The 19,707-nt window shown below is 41.6% G+C and overlaps 1 protein-coding gene across 11 annotated transcripts in view; it reads left to right on the top strand.

Annotated features, from left to right (window-relative positions):
- GREB1L (GREB1 like retinoic acid receptor coactivator) overlaps window positions 1-19,707 on the top strand; it is a 267,385-nt gene that overhangs the window by 227,930 nt on the left and 19,748 nt on the right. For all 11 annotated transcript variants that reach the window (XM_057526312.1, XM_057526317.1, XM_057526315.1 and 8 more), the window contains 6 exons: window positions 607-787; window positions 2,591-2,783; window positions 9,485-9,618; window positions 12,765-13,104; window positions 17,111-17,226; window positions 17,898-18,142. In XM_057526312.1, the coding sequence (XP_057382295.1) occupies window positions 607-787; window positions 2,591-2,783; window positions 9,485-9,618; window positions 12,765-13,104; window positions 17,111-17,226; window positions 17,898-18,142 (1,209 nt within the window). The remainder of the gene's footprint in view (window positions 1-606; window positions 788-2,590; window positions 2,784-9,484; window positions 9,619-12,764; window positions 13,105-17,110; window positions 17,227-17,897; window positions 18,143-19,707) is intronic.

Below are 19,707 nucleotides of genomic sequence, written 5' to 3'. Positions count from 1 at the left end.
ACATAATCCAACAATCGTTGAGGGCATCCCATACTCTAGATACTGTGCGACATTGTCACTATATAAAATGAGTAAAATACTACCTAAAAAAGCTCACGATCTAGCGATGTATCTTTGGACATCAGATTTTATTTTCCTTTTTTCTTATATGTGTTTTGTCGCTAAGTTTGGGGTAAGGAAGATTTACACGATTATATCAATTTGGCCAAGAGCTGTAGTCCAAAGCTTCATTTTTTCCAAGTGGCCTATAGTAGCTGTTAGCAGATAAATAGAATTTAATTAGACATAATTAAATTCACATATAAATTTATATTTCACATATAAATAGAATTTAATTAGACAGAGGTCTCATACATTCAAGCTTCTACTTAACGTATCAGGTCAGTCCCTGTTGTCATTTGTCTGAAGTATGGGAGGTGGGTGCGGTATTCTAAAGAAAAGGAAACCTGATATTTCCTCCTCAAAACTGTTGTGGGGAATATGGAAAAGGAAAGCTATCTGCTCTGTAAATCTCTATATATGGTTAGTACCCAGTATATCAGTACACTGAACTTAATCTCATAGACATGTGTGTAAAAAAGATAAACTCTTTTTTCTTCTTGGCAGGTGTCCTTGTAGACTTGGGTCTGGAGGAAAATGGGACAGCCTATCAGAGAGCAGAGAAATATGTTGTTCGTCTAGACAATGAGATTCAAACCAAGTTTGAAGTTTTTATGAGAAGGGTGAAACAGAACCCGTACACACTGTTTGTGCTAGTTCATGACAACTCCCATGTGGAACTAACGAGGTGATTGCTTCAGAGTGAGCAAATACAATATTTCTTCTACAGCAGTAATGGTCATGTACTAAATAATTTAAAAGGAGGTGACTTGAAAGACCATGGACCCTACCAGTTGGCATCTTCTCATGGTTAACTTATTCCCACCCTTTCCTTGCTTTCTCAACTTTTCTTACCGCTTTAATGTTGATTTTATTTTAACTATACTGTGGGCGAATTTACAAATTCCTGTTAAAATCCTGTCTTAAGAGCATTGTGGGACTCAGCTGCTTCAGCGAAAGGGTGGCAACAAGGGGGTTGCGGTGAGTGAGCTCCCAGAAGGGCCATGTGCTTTCCCGCCCACCCCCTCTCCTCCTCGTGGTTCTTCTCATTTTCTCCTTTTCCTTGTCCTCTCTTCCTTCTTTTCCTGCTATTTCTCCTCTTCCTTGCCTTTCTCTCTTCCCTCTTCCCTTTAGCAGCAGTGGAGATGCCACTTCAATGATCTGAGAGCAGATCCAAAACCTTCCACAATTTACCTGTTTAAACAAGAGACCATCCTATCTCTTTATGGGCTTATTAATGAAATAACAGTTTGTGTGGTGTGACAGAGTCAGATCAAATCACAGTACTTATCTAGTAGGGGGTATCTTTATTCCTATGGATTGAAAAAAGCAAGTAGTTGTTTTTTGTTGTTTTTTTTTTAAGGGCAAATAGTTGTCAAGGATTACATATCATGGTTTGTCCTCACCAGGTAGGAGGAGGGAAATTTCAGGCATCATCAAGCATTCATAGGTTTTCTTTCCTCAGGACACACTGAGGTTAGGCATCTGGGATTTTTTTAATCTGTGGTAGAAATGTCAGAATTGCAAAAACACTTGTTCAGAAGCCAGAATGTGTTTGGTACTCCATAATCTGAAGTCCAGAGCCATATGTAGGTGTAAAAAAGATCTGGTATAACTTGTTAGATTTGCAAGGAAGGAAGGAAGGGAGAGAGGGAGGAAGGAAAGATAAAGAAAAGAAATTTTGCCCACACCTTGTTCAGTTACTGCTCATGTTCTATGAGCAGAAATAGCTCACTGACCTTGTATACCTCATCTTTGAAAGTCTGGGGTAATAGCTCTGAGGGTTACACATTGGATCTCTCTGTATTTAATTCTCATGGGCCTTGAGATTACTTTTTTGAATATATATATATAGAGAGAGAGAGAGAGGGAGAGGGGTGGGGTGGGGTGGGAGAGAGGGAGAGAGAGCGGGATTGGGTGTGGGGAGTTTTGAGGCTGCATGGAAACCTGGTACCTCCACATTGAACGTAACTGAAAATGACTCAGAGATATGAAAATGTTGGTCGTGGGGAGGAGGCCGGGGGAGTCCTCCCCACAGTCTAGCAGCTTCAAGGGAGGAAGGAGAGTGTGTTAACACAGAGGGGATTCCTTGTAGCTTTGGGGCCTCTCTGGGGGTACAGATCATTGCAGAGTTATAAGCATCATATTTTGATGGCGAGCTCCCTCATTCAGGTGGGCTTTCAAACTGAAGTGATCCACCTCAGCTACGGAGTTGGATATCCTTGACTTGGATAACTGAGTTTACATTTTGAGGTATATCAGCGACAAACTGAAAAAGGAAAAAAAAAATCTCTGGAATCTGTGTGAAAGGGGTAAGAAGGTGGGTCATCTTTGCCCTTCCAAATCCAATGTTGGTTGCTTCTGCTCCTGCCCCCAATTAATAGGAACTAGAAAAATAAGAGCTAAAACATTATCTCCATTTTGATATTCTGATTCTGCATCTAATCAGTTAAATTAGGAGGTTTTAATGTGACTTTCAATATTTCTACAGTGTCATTTCGGGCTCTTTGTCACATGGTGAACCTGGCCATGGATTGGCTGACAGAGTCATTAACTGCAGAGAGGTTCTGGAAGCTTTCAACCTCCTGGTGCTCCAGGTCACCTCCTGCCCATACACTCTGCAGACCCAACAGTCCCGAATCAGCGCCAACAACGAGGTTCACTGGATACAGCTGGACAGCACAGTGAGTCTCTGTTCTACCCTCTGATACACAGTCATGTTCTCAGTTCCCCTGGGGAGCAGAATCTTGTAATAAAATATGGTCATGGCAAAAGAGTTCAAGAAACTAACTAACATAATGCTTTCTCTTCTAAAATTTCCATATAATTACAATTATTATTCACTAAAAACTAGTGAATAGTGTCCTCTATAAATTTGATTCGGTGGTTCTTTTCTGGGCTATCATGCAGATACAAAATTGTCAATCCAGTATAGTTTGTCCTCCTAAAATGTGATGTCAACTGACACCATCATCAATATCCTGGATTAGCTTTGTGCCTTTAAATGATTCATTCCAATCTAAAACCTGGAAATTTTATTGTCCTCTTGTTTCAGTCTTACTGATCTAGATGTATATCTATATGTTAATTATCCTCATGCTTCCCAGCAACTGGATTTTTCCTTTTAATCAATTCTCACAGACTTCTAGTTGAAACAGAAGATGCTGGTACTGTTACTCTAAATTACTCAGGGGACTTCCCTGGCGGTCCAGTGGTTAAGTCTCCGTGCTTCCACCGCAGGGCACACGGGTTTGATCCCTGGTCAGGGAACTAAGATCCCACATGCTGTGCAGTGTGGCCAAAAAGGAAAAAAAAAAAAGACTTTAAACAGGAATTCCCTGGTGGTCCAGTGGTTAGGACTCCACAGACAAAACAAAACAAAACACTCTAAATTACTCAGTAGTATCATTTAATGTGTAGAGAATAGCCCAGCATTGTACACACCCAGGTCCAGTCCCTAATACTTAAAAGCTATTTTCTGTGACCTATAAACTGTACGCTAAATATATTAGCAAACAAAAAAATGAGAGTTTTATTAAAAAAACAATAAAGATCAGCCATTAAGCAATAGAACTTTTGTTTAGAAATATTGAACTGTGAGATATTTTTAAATAAACATGTTTAAGTAAAAGAGGCCAGAAATGTCTTACATAAGAATAACTGTTTATTTTTCAACCCAGTGCGTTTCACTCTGTTATGAAGTAGGTAAGAAGACCTGGAGCCCTTCTCTTTGAGCATTGGTGTGTCCCTTACAGTCAAGCAAGCTCAGGTCCCTGACTCACGTTGCCATCACCAGTCCCTCCCTTGTGAGAACTGTCTCAGTGTGTTGACTGTCACAAGGGGGTTGCTTTGAGCTTTCACTTTGCCGGTATCTTCTCCACCCTAGCTCTGTCCATGAATTGGGTGGGCAAGTTATGGTTGAGATAAGAGGCTTCCAGAGTTCCTTTGCCTCTGAACCAAAACCGTATGGTGTGCCTAGGGTCTACCCCAGTAGTTGTCCTGACATGGAATGGGATAGCCAGTAGAACTGATAAAATGAAACATTGTTTTTAATCCAACAGATAGGGCTCCAACTAAACGTTAAGTTGAACATATTGGTAGGGGGGAAAAAGGAGAACTATCCTATCCTGAACAGTTGGTTCAGTCTTTTTCTGGAAGGGATCACTCCAGTGATAGGAAGATGGGCTCATAGCTTCTGCCCTTTGTTTTCTCCTGATGTGAAATAATAGAGAAACAGGCTTAAAATAATTTTCCTTAAAAGTCATTCCTATGACTGTGGTTAATTTTTTTAAGTATAATGATGGTATTGTGGTTATATTTTTTAAAGGATTCCAATCTTAGAGATATCTAGTGAAGTATTTGTGGATTAGAGATATGATACCCAGGATCATATTCAAAATAATTGAGGGGTGGGGAGTTATTATATTCTAATTAAAGTTTTAAAAAAATCATCCCTGTGACATTGAGAGGAACATGGAGAAAAGGTAAAAACATTGAATCTAATTTACAACAACTTTACACATTTAGGGGCGAAGCTCTAGTGATTAGCTTCCTTTAGTTATCCTGAAGCCAATGTCCTAAAGAAAGAATAACAGAGAAAAGTGAAGAAAGTAGACTCAAAAAATATTAGTGAGCACTTGTGGGCTTGTGTTAGATCTTTCCAAGAACACACAGAGAGCTGATGGTTTAAGGAGAAAGCAAAGTACGTATAAAAGCCACTATTATTCCAAAGTAGAATAAGACATAGATAGAGAAAACAGATTGGTGGTTTTCCGAGGCGGGGGCTGGAGGGTAGACAAAATGAGTGAAGCTGGTCAAAAGGTATAGACTTCCAGTTATAAAATAGATAATTCCTGGGGAAATAACGTACAGCAAGGTGACTATAGTTAATAATACTTTATGGTATATTTGAAAGTTGCTAAGAGAGTAGATCTTAAAATTTCTCACCATAAGAAAACAAGAATTATAACCATGTGTGGTGACGGGTGGATGTTAACTAAACTAATTGTGGTGATCATTTCACAACATATGCAGACAGCAAATCATTATGCTGTACACCTGAGACTAATATAATTTTATGTCAATTATATCTCAATTTTTTTAAAAAAGAAAAAAATCAAGTTGTACGCCTTAAATATATACGATTTGTCAAAACAAAACAAAAAATGTAACGAAATAAAAACAAAGTAGAATAAGACAATTGCAGAAAACCAAAGTGCTCTGTGGGTTGAAAGGAGGGAGAAGTCCCACCCATTTGAGAGCATCAGGAATGGCGACACAGAGGACAGAGCACTTGGGATGGGCTTTGGAGGAGAGGAAGGACAGAGCAGACAGACAGGAGAGCAGCCACTCCTGGCAGCAGACAGCTCGGGCAGGACCACAGAGGAGTAAGCATCAGGCATTTTTCAGAGAATACTTAGTGGGATGAAGAGAAACCTGGAAATATACATATGGAATCTTTGAGACCAGGCTGGAAAAGCTTACACTTATTACACAGGCATGAACGATATTTTAGCAAAGGCATAGTATTATTAGAAATAACATTGAGACACAGATGGAGAGAACAAACGTATGGACACCAAGAGCGGAAAGTTGCGGCGCCAGGAGGGAGTGGGTGATGAATTGGGAGATTGGGATTGACATGTATACACTAATATGTGTAAAATGGATAACTAATAAGAACCAGCTGTATAAAAAAATAACTAAAATAGAATTCAAAAAGAAAAAAAGAAATGGCAGAATATACATATTTCTTTTATTTTTTATATTCACAATGTTAATGTACAGCTTGATGCATTTTCACAAACTGAACACACCCATGGGACCAGCACCCAGATGAAGAACTAGAACACTAGCACCACTCCAGAAGCCAGGCACTCTCTCACCAGAGGGAAGCACTCTTCTGTCTTGGTTTGCCCCATTTTGAACGTTATATAAATGCAATCATGCAGTAGGCACTCTCTTATATCTGGCTTCTTGTGCTCAACATTGTTTGTGAGATTCTTCTATATTTTGCATGAGTCATAAAACATTCATTCTTTTTGCTGTATATAGATTACGCTGGGTGACTCACCACAATTCATTTATTCATCCTATTCACTTATTTCAAATAGTGCTGCTTTAAGCATTTTAGTAGACATATGTATGCATTTTTGTTGGGTATACATTTGGGAGTGAAATTGCTGAGTTCTGAGTTCAGCTTTAGTAGCTACTAAGAGGCTGCATTTTAAGGCAATTTATCAACTATAGAGGCCAAGTCAAAGTGATTGGAAAGGGGGAGATGTGTCATCTGGCTTTTCTGATAATTCAGGTTAGAATGAACAAGAACCTAAATCAGAATAGTGGTCCTGGAAATACAAAGGATGGAAGAAATGGTAAATCTTCTAAGATTTATTTATTGGGGAAGAGGGAAGAGTCAGAGATATATTTGAGGCAATGCCTTTATTGGGAAAAGAGAAGTCAAGAGGAAGGTGGACCTCTGGAGGGCAGATGAGACGGATGTGGGCTGAGTGAAGACTGGGACGAGTGCACCGTCGTCGCAAATGCAAAGTGGGAGTTGTGATTAGGGCTTTACAATGAGGATTTGGAATAGTTTTCAGAAATGCTAATCACTGAAGCAGCTGGTGTAGATAAAATCATGGAAGAAAGTAATGAAGAGAACGGCTGAGAGGGCAGTGAGGCCAAGGACTGAGGGTTTGGCCTCAGGAATCCTTGGTGACCTTCCAGGGAACAGTGTCCACAGAGCAGAGCATTTGGCTGGAGGAAAAGCAGAGACCGTAGTGAAAGAACAGGGAGGGCTGCAGCTGGGGGTCACTGAGAGGGCAGGACTTTGAGAGGGGAGATAATTTTCTTAAGAGAAGGGACATTATCCCCAAAGATAGAAGGATTCGATAAATTGTATCACTTATGATTTGTGATACTTGGGGATGTGTGTTTCTTTAGAGGAACATCATTCTGAGTTTGATAACTCATGTTTTAAAAGATAGTCCCATTAACTTCTACTTACAAAACTTACAAGACTGCACTTACAGTTTAAAGCAAACACAACAGAATGGGGGAACTATTCACTTCTTATTTTTAGTAGCTCTAGTTCTTAAAACCATACTGCCTCCAGTTGATAATAAGCCATCTATTTAACAAGCTGCCCTCTCATTTTGCTAAGAGAAAGAGAAGTAAAAATGAAAATAGGTGGAGGCTTCCTATTCAGCAGGTTATAATGCTGTCAGGAAAAGGAGCAGGCTTGGAGTAGGATTTTACATCTTCCCAAAGAAACATGATTGTGGATGAGAAGGAATGTGAAAACCACATACATGTAAGATAAAGCTTTTCCCCTTACTCTGTGCCAATAAAGATAAAGAGGGAAACTCAGGTGACTGACTTCTTTCATCCTGAAATGACTTATTTGACACAGCTATTCAGAACACAGCCAAGAATCCAGAAAGAAACAAGCAAACAAGTAAACTATAGATGTCGCTCCATCTTTGCTGTAAGGCTCTGATATTTATAGGAACATACTCTAGCCCTCCCATGAAGCATATTTACTCTCAAATAAGACCCTGTTCCAATAAGCAGGATAAACTGTTTTGGGGGGGCCTCAAAAAATCAAAAGCTGCCAATTATAGTATTTTATTTTTATCTTATGGACCTTATAAATTACACAATTGCTCATCTCTTTGGATGGGTTACTTAAAAGCTCAGAACCAAATTTGTATTCCACTTCTAACAAAACGGCAGAAACTTCTGGGATGCATTTTTGAGAGTACTAACTTCATCCCTGGCCCAGTCTCCTTGCTCTTACCCTTGCTTTTTCTTCCTCTAATTGCCTAATTTCATCTTATACATTTTAAGCTGCTGTGTAACCTTTATGAGTTGGAGAGTGTTTAAAGAAAAACGTCAGTACATAATAAATAACAAATAAAAGTGAGAATAAAATGCACAGGCAACACGACAGCAAGAAGAAATGACTATGAAAAAGTAGTGTACAACAGAGGAAGGAAAACTATTTAAAAAAAAAAAACACCAGATACATGAACTCACAAAGTTTATTGATTATTCTAGAGCTACTTAGTTTAAGGACAAGCAGTTTGTCACACATGTCAGGCTCCTCTGAGGAAATCTTTGTGTCACATCTCAAAATAGTTATTCATTTTCATAGTGATGAGTGAATCATCAAGAAGGGGCATAGATTAAATACTGTGTATTCTGTTTTAGAAGGAAGAAAACTATATATTTCACCTTTAAAATGAATTTTGTTTATAAAAGGGCAAGAGAATCACCATCATTAAATAACATCAGAAAAGTTAAATTTTCTGTAATAGAGGCGTTTTTGAGTTTTTTGATTTCCAACGAGTTCTATAGAACTCATATATATGTATCAATTTACAGAGCTGCTTCGAGAAGGAAAAAAATCTGACCTTCTGACTGTACAAGCCTAAGAAATTCTCTTCCTCTAAAAACATCTGAACAAAAGATAGAGAAAACAAACCATCGATGTAGTTATAATCTGCCTTAAGAAAGCATATCAACATACCACTAATCACATACTAAGTTCATTTGAAGTGAAAGGAAATTTCAGTTAGTGCTTCAGAGATGATTGTAGAGTTGGTATCAGGTTATATAAGGAAACACAGTTTTTGTTCAGCTTTATTGAGGTATAACTGACAGATAAAAGTAAAAGATATTTAAAGTATACATTGTGATGATTTATGTATACATTTTTAAAGGATGAGGATTCCTTCTATCTAGTTAATTAACACATTCATCACCAAATATATGTATATATACATACACACACATACAAATATGTAATTTCTTGAGGAACCTCCACACTATTTTCCATAGTGACTGCACCAATTTACATTCCCACCAACAGTGCACAAGGGTTCCCTTTTCTCCACATCTACCGACACATCATCTCTCATCTTTTTGATGATAGCCATTCTAACAGGTGTGAGGTGATAGCCCCTTGGGGTTTTGATCTGCATTTCCCTGATAATTAGTGCTACTGAGCACATTTTCATGTACCTGCTGGCCATCTGTAGGTCTTCTTTTGAAAAATGTCTATTCAGATCCTCTGCCCATTTTTTAATTGGATTGGGGGGGGCGGGTTGCTACTGAGTTGTATGAGCTCTTTACAGATTTTGGATATTAGCCCTTTATCAGATAAATGATTTGCAAATATTTTCTCCCATTCAGTAGGTTGCCTTTTCATTTTGTTTCCTTTGCTGTGCAGAAGCTTTTTAGCTTGACATAGTCCTAATTGCTTATTCACAAATTTTTTAACCTTCCAGGCAATAGCCTATTACAGGTCCCTCCTCCCCCAACCCCCAGAAAATAAGACACATTGTATCCTGCCGTCACTGGGTTTTGCTCTGTTTTGAACCAGGAGGACATGAGCTGCGAGGAGAAGCTGTACTTCGGCATGAGCGAGTACAGTAAATCTCTTCAGTGGGGAATCACGAGCCCACTTCTGAGATGTGATGAGACTTTTGAAAAGATGGTGAACGCACTCTTGGAGAGGTAAATAAGGACTTTCAACCTTTTCTTTAGCTGTACTTGCATGTCTGAAATAGCCAAACGTCTTTTGTGTCAGTGTCACAGGGAATTTTGGTGGAGCCCAGGCTGTGCAAATGACATGTGAAGGCAGAATAAAAATAGCCTTTCCTAAGATGACCCTTTACTCAGATGGGTTTTCTATGATCATCCAAGACCAACAAAGGAAACCAGTGACTCAGAGTGGGAGGTAGAACCACTTTCTGTGTTCTGAATTGTCTCCCAGGCAGGCTTCATTGCTGCACCCAGAGATGACTTGGGCACAGAAGGATTTGCTTATTAAAGACCATTCCTCTGAGGTCTGGCTTCCCCACACTTTTACATTTTCCTGTCTTTTCTCCTCTGTACACCACAGGCAAGTACCCTCAGTAAAAACAAAACTTTATTCTGAGAGATTTGGAGTGTAGACTGAAGAAAATTAAAGAACAAACAGATCATTTAAGTGAGTTCAGTTCTAAGTGGCCCTCCTCCATCCCCGACCTTGGGGTTAAGATTCATGACTCTCTGTCTCCTTTTTCTTCCCCAATTCCAGGTCAAACTCTGGAAGAGCAAAGGGTTTTTCTGGGTTTTTTCCCTCCCTGATCTTGAATCATAGGCTCAAAAAATAGGCAGAGGTATTAGAATTTAACGTAATAGGGAATTCCCTGGCAGTCCAGTGGTTAGGATTTGGAGCTTTCACTGCTGTGGCCTGGGTTCAATCCCTGGTCAGGGAACTAAGATCCTGCAAGCCGTGAGGCGTGGCCAAAAAAAAAAAAAAAAAGAATTTAGCCTACTAGAGGTCCCTCCCTGCCCTCCACTACAGTATTCTGTTTGATCATCCAGTGATGGGGGCAGTTGGGCACTATTTGATGAGGCACATTCTAATTTTTAGTAGCTCTAGTTCTTAAAACTGGCTCTAATTGATCACAAACCATCTATTTAACAAGCTGCCCTATAACTTTGCTAAGAAAAAGAAAGAGAAATAAAGATGAGGACCGGGGGATACATCCTACCCAGCAAGTTATAACGCAGTGTCAGGAAAAGGAGCAGGCTTGGAGTAGGATTTTTTATTTTTGCAGCTGTTGGATTTGAGAAGACTTAACTGACAGTGAGATGTTAATCCTTTCACAGCACATGTGATCTTAGATTTCCAGAATCATCCCATGAGTCTCCCCTTTAAGTGTTTCCCACCCTCCTGTTCCGTCTGCCCTCTTGGAACCTATCTTTTCTTCCAGTAACATCACTCGAAGTTTTATAACTCGTATTTTAATGGATGATCCCATCAACTCCTATACAACTTCTGTAATACTTACAAAACTACAGTTACAGTTTAATACAAACAAAACAAGCTAGGGAAGCTATTCACTTCTAAATTCATAGCTCTTTCAGTGTGAAATTTAAATGCCTGTATGTCAGTTACTCTTTGAACTAACTCTGGCTTTCCTACATGGCCCAGCAAAAAGCATTAAGCCTTAAACTTGGATCATCTGTGCCCACTTACTCTAGCCAAGTCACCCCCACCCCAGGCTAATAATAGCTATGATTTATTGAACACTTGAAGGGATTGGCCCAGGACTGATTGAACTGAAGGATTTCTTTACTTTTCCCCAATCTACTAAATTCTTACCACGTAAGAAGACATTGTCAGAGACCTGAATAAAATCCACACTCTGTCTCTGATCAGTCGGATGATCTTGGGAAAGAGCTGAATTTCTCCCAACCTTTAACTCAGCCTCCTTCTGTGAGAAGGTAGAGAGGTCATAACCCAGGGAATCTGTGGTCCTTTCCAGCTCTAAGTACTTCAGAACCACACTAGTCATTTGATGACCCTAACTGGTATTTGACCCTGGGCTTTTCTGTGTAAGGCTGGTGATGACTGTTTCACTTTAAATAGAATTATAAAGTGGAGCAAAGGTGAAATCCCCCACTGGCCTACCCAGCTGCTAGGCGGCTGCATGTGCTACCAGCTGGCATCCAGAAGGAAAGTTCAGACTCGCCATTGTTTTGCAGCCTCCACGAGACGCTTGGCCAACCTTGGGTCCAGGGCCTTGCTTTGCCCATGCAAAGGTACTTTCTTGATACCTGCAAGCACCTCTTCATGCCTGCAAGTGGGTGCTCTTTGCCCATTTGTATTCATTCTGTCAGCAGGCCTGGCTTTCTGAGGAATAGCACATTAATGAGAGATTTATTTTCTGCCTGCTCTGTAATCGTAAAAACTGCCAATTTGGCAGTCCAGTGAAGGGTGGAGGGAGGGGAATGTTGAGGTGAGTCAAGGACACCCCTGCTGTTTGCTGGGCACCCTTCACCGAGCAGGGGCTCAGGTGGATAGGAGGCCACACCACTAGGGGGTGCTATTTCTCCAGCCAGCTCCAAGTTTTCTCCATCTTTATGGGAAGATATTGTTATTGCTACAAAGGAGCTGACCTCAAATTAGCAATAATAATTACTCTTTTTACTCCTGATACTTCACAGACATTACATTAGTGTCTCAGTTTCCTTAACTGTAATCTTAAGTATGAGAGAAATAAGCTAACAAGCATTCTAACCCCAAGCCACCAGCAAGAGGTTAGGATCTAGGGATCCATTATGGCTCTGTTGAAAATATGAACAGACCAGTACTTCTCAAAGTGCAATGTGATTGTATAAAATAGATAACTAATAAGAACCTGCTGTATAGCACAGGGAACTCTACTCCGCCGCACAGTGGAAACTAACACAACACTGTAAAAAACTATACCCCCCCCAAAAGAATGCAGTGTAATACAAATCACCTGGGGACCTTGTCCAGCCTGATTCTGATTCAGTACACGTGTGGTGGGAGGATTTGGCGGTTCTAACAAGCTCCCAGGTGGGGCTGCTGTTGGGTGATGCTGCTGGTCCAGAGATCGCACTGGGAGAAGCTCGGGTCACTAGACTGTCCCTAAACCTCGTGAACTTGCTGTACCTATCCCAGCAGGTTTTGTGAGCTCACCTTTTCCTTCTAGTGATGTGGGCTTCAAGGTCATTCTAAAGCTCAAGCCCCACTCGTGTCACGAACCCCTTCCCGCCATGCTTGGTCTGCATTCCTACAGCACAGACCTCGCTGTTCCAGTGGGCCCCACGCCCAGATGCTAGCTGCCTGTGTTCTGTTGAAGGTACCCCAGGCTGCACAGCATGGTCGTCCGCTGCTACCTCCTCATCCAGCAGTACTCGGAGGCTCTGATGGCTCTCACCACCATGGCGTCCCTCCGAGACCACAGCACGCCGGAAACACTCAGCATCGTGGATGACCTCCTCAGCTGCCCAGGAAAAAACAAAAGTGGGAGGGGACACATGCTCATTCTCAGGGTGCCCTCCGTGCAGCTGGCGATGCTGGCCAAGGAGCGGCTGCAGGAGGTGCGCGACAAGCTGGGGCTGGAGTACCGCTTCGAGATCATCCTCGGGAACCCCGCATCTGAACTCAGTGTTGCAGCCCACTTTGTGGCGCGATTAAAGGTTAGCAATGGACAGACGTTTGTTCTGTTTTCTAGGACTCCCGTGTAGGTGGCTCAGAGGCCTGAGTTTGATAGAGTTTTGCACATGTGTCAGTGTGACCTTCGTGACCATGTTAAGGCTAAACTAAGGGACGTGTCCACTTTCCTAGTTTAATAAGATTCTGTCCGGCCCCCCTTTTAGCACATGCATGCAGTTGGTCTTCCATGCTCTCCAACTGCAGGTGCAAAAATGCGATGACCCAATTTCACCCCATGTTTATTGACCTTGTTCGAGATGCATCTAGCCCACGGCCATCTGTTTTCTCAGAAAAAAAGGTAAGTTGTTCTCTCGGACCTCCGTGGGGCACGCCTTTAAGTATCATCCGTTCACTGACTCTTTTCTGTCCGTGTAGCCTATCTGTCTGCTCAGAGTGGGTAAAGTATCCTGTTTCATCTTCAGTGCTCATAGAGAACTACTCCCCACCCTCGTGCATGTGGATTCCCCAGCAATTTGCTGTTTCTTTGTATTTGCTTTGGCCCCAAGGCGTGGGCTGGGCTGGGATTCAGCCGAGCCTCCTGCAGAGGGATTTGTGCATGGCTAAGCGCCGCCCATCCTCCACCCCACCCGTCCCTCTGCACGGCCAGGGACGCACTGCTTTTCCTGAATCCCTCCTGTCAGGTGTGGCGGGCGGGGGAGAATGTCTTAATCAACTAACCTAAATCTCTACCTCATGCCCTGCTCAGACTTTTCTGGGGACTTTTATAATCCAGTGTGTCCCAGACATTTGACAGCATTTCATAAAATCCTGCGTACACATAGATATGGTACTAAGCTAGGTACTGTGTCTGGGGTAGACCGACATGGTTTCTGCACCTTGCACACTAAACACTGAGCTGAACTGGGTGAAGAAAAACCTAGTTTGACACAAATTGTATGAAAAGAAAGCACGTAGTCTTAGGGGATTTGCATTCCCACCTTGGGCTGCAGTTTACCATCTGCAAAATGAGTGTTGGACTGCATGATCTCTAAGAGCTCTAATTTGAGGATTATTATTTAGTGTTCATAAAGCATTTTGCAAATGTAAGCCTTTGTATTGTATTCTATTACCTATCTTGAATAATCCAAAATGCAAACAAAATGTCTTGTATTAGCTTGATACGTAGCTGGAACAAATAAATCTGTCTAAAAATAGAAGCTCCTCTATTTAGTGGAAGTTGTAACATTTACATTTTGCATATGGATATATAGATATAATGCTCACAATATTAATTTAGAGTCATAGACCACATTACAGCAGAATTCCTGGGATAACTAACAAATGAGAGTCCTGAAATTCTTCTTACAGTATAATTCATAGAGGCATAGGTTGTGAGACCTATCTGAATAATGCCAATGATGAGGAATCTGGAAAAGCAGATAATCAGCACTGCTCTGTGAAGTCTCTCACCCACCTACTGCAGGGAGATGGTCTACAAGGATGTGAGGCTGCAGGGACTTCTCTGGGTCTCCATTCACCCTGACCAAGTGCAGCTACTTACAGAGTCTTAGGTCATTTGTTTGGACCCTTCAGGAATGCCAATCACTAAGTCAGTATAAATCAGCAGTCCTAAATAATATGCCCCTCTGGGCCATTGTTTGAAAACTGCAGTCAAGACCTGAGCTTCCTAGCCTGGCTGCTAGCACATCAGAATCACCTGCAGGGCTTCCAAAGGGCTGCTGGGAGTGTGAGCCATACACGAAGGGGGTCTCAAGTAATTACTTCTCAAAGCAGTTATATCTCAGTTCTCATGAGTCGCTGCCAGGCACCAGCCACACAAAAGAGATGTCCATATGCTCAAAACCTCTCGATCACATCAATCCATCCTTTTTATATTCTCTATTTGTGTGGAAGTGAAAGTTTGAAATCCCTTTGGAATGTTCACATCCTAAGGAAGATGACCACTTGCCAGGTGGTCTGTTTCACCTGTTTCTTTTTATAAAATTTTGTTTGTTTATTGGCTTGTATTTCTACCCCCATAGCCTGAAATTTCCATGAGGACTTTTCCTCTCAATATGAATAGCACCCAATGAAGTTTCAGGCACAAAAGAGGCACATGTAAAAATTTGTTAAATTAATTAACCATTGTAGCATTCTTTGACTCTCATTCACTCTTTTTTTCTTTTTCACCTGTTTATTTCTAAATCACCAACTTGACCACTGACAAGATAGCACCAGTGTGCCTTTTATCTCTAACGTTGGGTAAAATCCAATGCCTCTTTTTCCATTAGATGGTCTTATTTTTGTGCTTACCTCTAATTATCCTTTAGAAATCATGGTTAACTTATAAGTGATAACAAGTACTTTGGAAGGATACAAGGTTTATATCTAAATAAATCAGTTCATCCAGAAGGCCTGTGAAGCTTTCATTAGATTTCCTTGGCCTTGAACCCCATATTATGCCTGAAGTCAATGCTAGCCTAGTCTTCTGTGTTGTCTTTACTGCCTCTGCAGGAAAATCATCCTGAGGGCATGACAGATCCATAGAAGAATGGCAGCCATCAATCATCAGAAGTAACAATGTGACAGAAAAGCATTTTATAGGGGGTTTAGCTAGTTCTGATTGGTCAAGAGTAAAAGTGGAATTTGTTTAATCATCTTTTGAAAATAAATCTTCTTATAAAACATAATATCTGTTATCCCATCATTATAACCCAACCTCATTCTCGCTAGAACGATGAAATATATTCGAGAAGACCCCAGTGTCAGGGAGATCATAAATCCAATGTGAAGGCTTATGAGTAAAACGATTCCTATTTGCAGAATTATTTGCTTTGAATTAGGTAATGTTCTGGTTCCCTTTGACATGAAAATATATGGAAAACTGAAATTGGGGGGGAGAAACTTTCTTCTAATATCTTAAAAAATATTTTGACAGATTAATTTTCTAAGACATAGAAAGTCTCTCAAACTTGTAAACAGTTACGTAGATCCACTGAGTTCTCTTTGGCATGCAAACATATGATAAAAGATTGGGCAACAAGATTCAGGTTGGTTCTTCCAATTTTACAAGTTATATGCATTTTACTTGAAGTAATTGTGGGTATATTTAATTCCAAAGACTGGTTTTCCTAGACATCAACAAATCAGTAACCAAACTCTGTTATATCATATCATATCTTGCCTGATATATTTCTTTTTTAGCCCATTCTGATTTTAGCAAAGGAAGTACCAGTCTATTTGAAAATAAAATTGTATGCATTACTTAATACCTCACTTCTTAGTCCTTGTTCCCAAAAGCATTATCTGAAATGCCAGTTCATTTCTTATAATAACTCCTGCTAGAAAGCCAATATAAAGCACAGATCTACACACTTCATAAAAAGTAGTAGAAACCACCTTATCTACTTAAGAGATGGTTTATTTTCTCTCTGCTCTAAAACAGACAGAAAAATCTATAAGATCTTTTCACTTTTGAACTTCTTTCAAGTTGGGATTTTCTTCCTCTTGATATATTCATGTTTTCAAGATTGATGTTCCATTTATTAAAGATATTCGTGTGTGTGTATGTATATATGGGTTAATATATATGAGAAGTTGATTACATATGAGTTTTGTTGAGATTCTTTTATTAGTCATTTACAACTGAAATGGTCTTTTTCAGTCAATCAGTCCGAAGAGTCTGTCCATTATATGAAGGAAGTGTACTTAAGAGCCTTGAGTCAACTAGTTTAACTAGGATTTCTGTAAGGTTTGCACCATTGGTGGAGTATTTCATATTGTATGTTCCTTTGACCTGTGTGGCTAATGTGTGATATAAACCAAGATCTCCTGTTTTATCCTACTGAGATAAAACGAAAGGCTACATTCTTCTAGAGTGCTTTGTGTATGTTTTTTAGTAGTAATTAAAATATATGTACGCACACAAACACACTTATTGGAAGTCATTTGGAACCACAGATGTGTATAAAGTCTGGCTGTAGAAACCTTTAAGAAGGTGGGAACTTAAATGAAGGGTTTTAATTTTATTGTATGGGTCCCTTTCTACAGACTTGGAGAGGAAATGAAGCAGAAGAGTGGACCCCTCGGACGTACCAAGATCTAGAAGGTCTGCCTTGTATTGTGATATTAACTGGCAAAGATCCCCTTGGAGAAACCTTTCCCAGGTACAATGTGAATCATTAGTTTTTATTTTCCATTAGCTGCCCACCTGAGCTGTTGGTTAAAACTTGGCTGATGCTCACCCATTTCATTCAGTTGGCAAGTGAGAAGAGAATTGTTTTATTCGAGGATGTAAGAAATTTAGCCTTTCTTGAGTCTTTCTTTTGACTTTCCAGAGATAGCCTAGCAATCTGGGGGATGGGAGATAGCCACAGATGAGAAGTGTTTATGCATCGAAGCAGGGCAGCCAGAGGGGCAGGGAGGAAAAGCACTGCCCCCAATGAGGAGTCTTGGGGATGAAGTGTCTCTGTTAGTCTCCTGTTCCCTCAAGGATCCAGGGCCTGTAGGTTGGAAGGCAACAGCACCAATAATCATAGCACTCACTGAATGCTTACCGTGTGTCAGGCATTGTCCTAAATGCCTTACCCTTGTCATGCCATTCATTCCTTTCAGTAACGGGGTCAGCTGGACACTGTTAACTCTATTTTGTATGTGGAGAAAATGAAGTGACTAGCCCGAGGTCCTAAGCTAGGAGGTGGCAGAGCTGAGGTTCACGTCAGGCATTACCTGGCACCGAAGCTCACAATTTTGACTGCTGCGCCGCACCCAGACACACATAAACATGGCGTGCCTCACCAAAGACAGACTCGCCAAAGATATCATTACTTTCGTGCAGGTCTTTGAAGTACTGTGACCTCCGGTTAATTGATTCAAGCTATTTAACTCGCACGGCCTTGGAGCAGGAGGTGGGTCTGGCGTGCTGCTACGTGTCAAAAGAGGTCATCCGGGGGCCCACTGCTGCCCTGGACCTTAGTGGCAAGGAGCAGGAGAGAGCCGCCGTCAGCGAGAACGATGCGGAGGAGCTGCTGATCGACCTGGAGAGGCCCCAGAGCAACAGCAGTGCCGTCACTGGAACCTCAGGTCAGGACTTTCTCTTTCAAGGGATCAGAGGCAGGAGTGAGGAGGGGGGGTAGGAGTATGGAAGGCAGAGGCATCTGCTGACTCCCATCAAGGCTTTCAGAGCCTTGGGTGACTCAGGCGTCCTGTCCAGACCTTGGTTCTCCGGGAGAGATACTTGGAAAACATGACTCTTGTGCAGCCACAAAATACGTTCCTGGGGAAGCATTTAATGAAGAGCTTGCTAGTAAGCTGATTAATACAAAAAATAAATTTCATCAACCCCAGCTGCCACCATTTTCCCTAGTCTCTCTCGCCCTAATCATCTCATAGATATTATGCATCTGATATTTGCACAAAGGCCTTCTTTTCCTTCCAGATCCTGAAGCTGTAAGTTTTTGCTAATTGGCCTAGTATCTGGCACAAAGTGTTTGAATGAATGAATGAATAAATGAATGAGTGACTTTTCTAAGTACTTAGTGGCAAGTGTTTGTATACTGAAGGCTACTCTGGGACCATGGGTTGACTGGGATGATCCAGTCTGCAGCCTGCCATCCACTCTCTTATTGTGTTACTGTGTGGTTGATGGCAGTGCTTGGCATCAGTTTTCTTTTGATAAATCGTATTACACAAATACAGCACTATTTCCATTTTTTTCTGACTGTGAAAGTTATAATAAAGCTTTATATAGAAAACTTGGAGAATGTAATGAAGTATAGAGAAGAGATAAAAAATGAAAACTCCACAACAGAGGGAACCACCATTTGTGTTCCTTCTCCCTCGTGCTTCCCTTCTCTCATCTCCATGACACACACATGCAAACACACACACAATTTCATGGCCAAGAGCAGCACCAGTCTTTCTGTTCACTCTGTCAGCTGCTGTCGGATGGGCTCCCCATGAGAACTGAAAGGCAGGTATCTGTGGGGTTTTCTGACTTTCTGTGGTGCCCCTCAGCCTGGAAGAGTATGGGACTGTCCTTTGGGGTCTGCCCAGCTGCTCCCCTCAGTCAGGGGTCAGGGCTGTACCTCTCCCACCCCATCACTACAGGCTCCCCAGTTCTGCCTCTGTGACCAGGTCAGAATAAAGGGGAGAGGTTGGGAGGAGCGTAAAGGGTAATAGAGGGGAGGGGGACTATCACATCTAGAAGCTTTTGGATACCAGCATCAGTGACCGAGAGGCAAGGAAGGTAGGGGTGGGGATGGTGATGAGAGTTGGACTTCCTTCCTGTAGTTCTTTAATCAGCCCCACAAGCCTCACTATTCTGGCCTTGTTCTGATTAACTCACACAAAGGTAATGATTTGCCTTCTGCTGTTTTTAGAGTTTTCCCCGCGTTCAGGATGCACGTGCTGCACACACACACACCCCACCGGCCTCGGGGTGACTCTGAGGGTCGTCAGGGGGGCTCACTGCCCAAGGTGTGCAGGCCCGTGGACTCCAGGGCCGATGAAGGGAGAGGAAAGCCCTCACACAAAAGTCAGATGAGCAGTGGAGTGACGGTGTCACGAGCCTCTGGTTACTGGCTGTTCATCTAGGATCTCCCAAGGCTGGGATATGACCCCCAGGCCTGGGACGCTCCGGTCTGAGC

Source organism: Balaenoptera acutorostrata, chromosome 13 (assembly GCF_949987535.1).
Source record: "Balaenoptera acutorostrata chromosome 13, mBalAcu1.1, whole genome shotgun sequence".
NCBI classification, from domain to species: domain Eukaryota; kingdom Metazoa; phylum Chordata; class Mammalia; order Artiodactyla; family Balaenopteridae; genus Balaenoptera; species Balaenoptera acutorostrata.
Note: the sequence above shows the minus strand (reverse complement) of the source record. Positions and strands in the feature narration are given on the sequence as shown.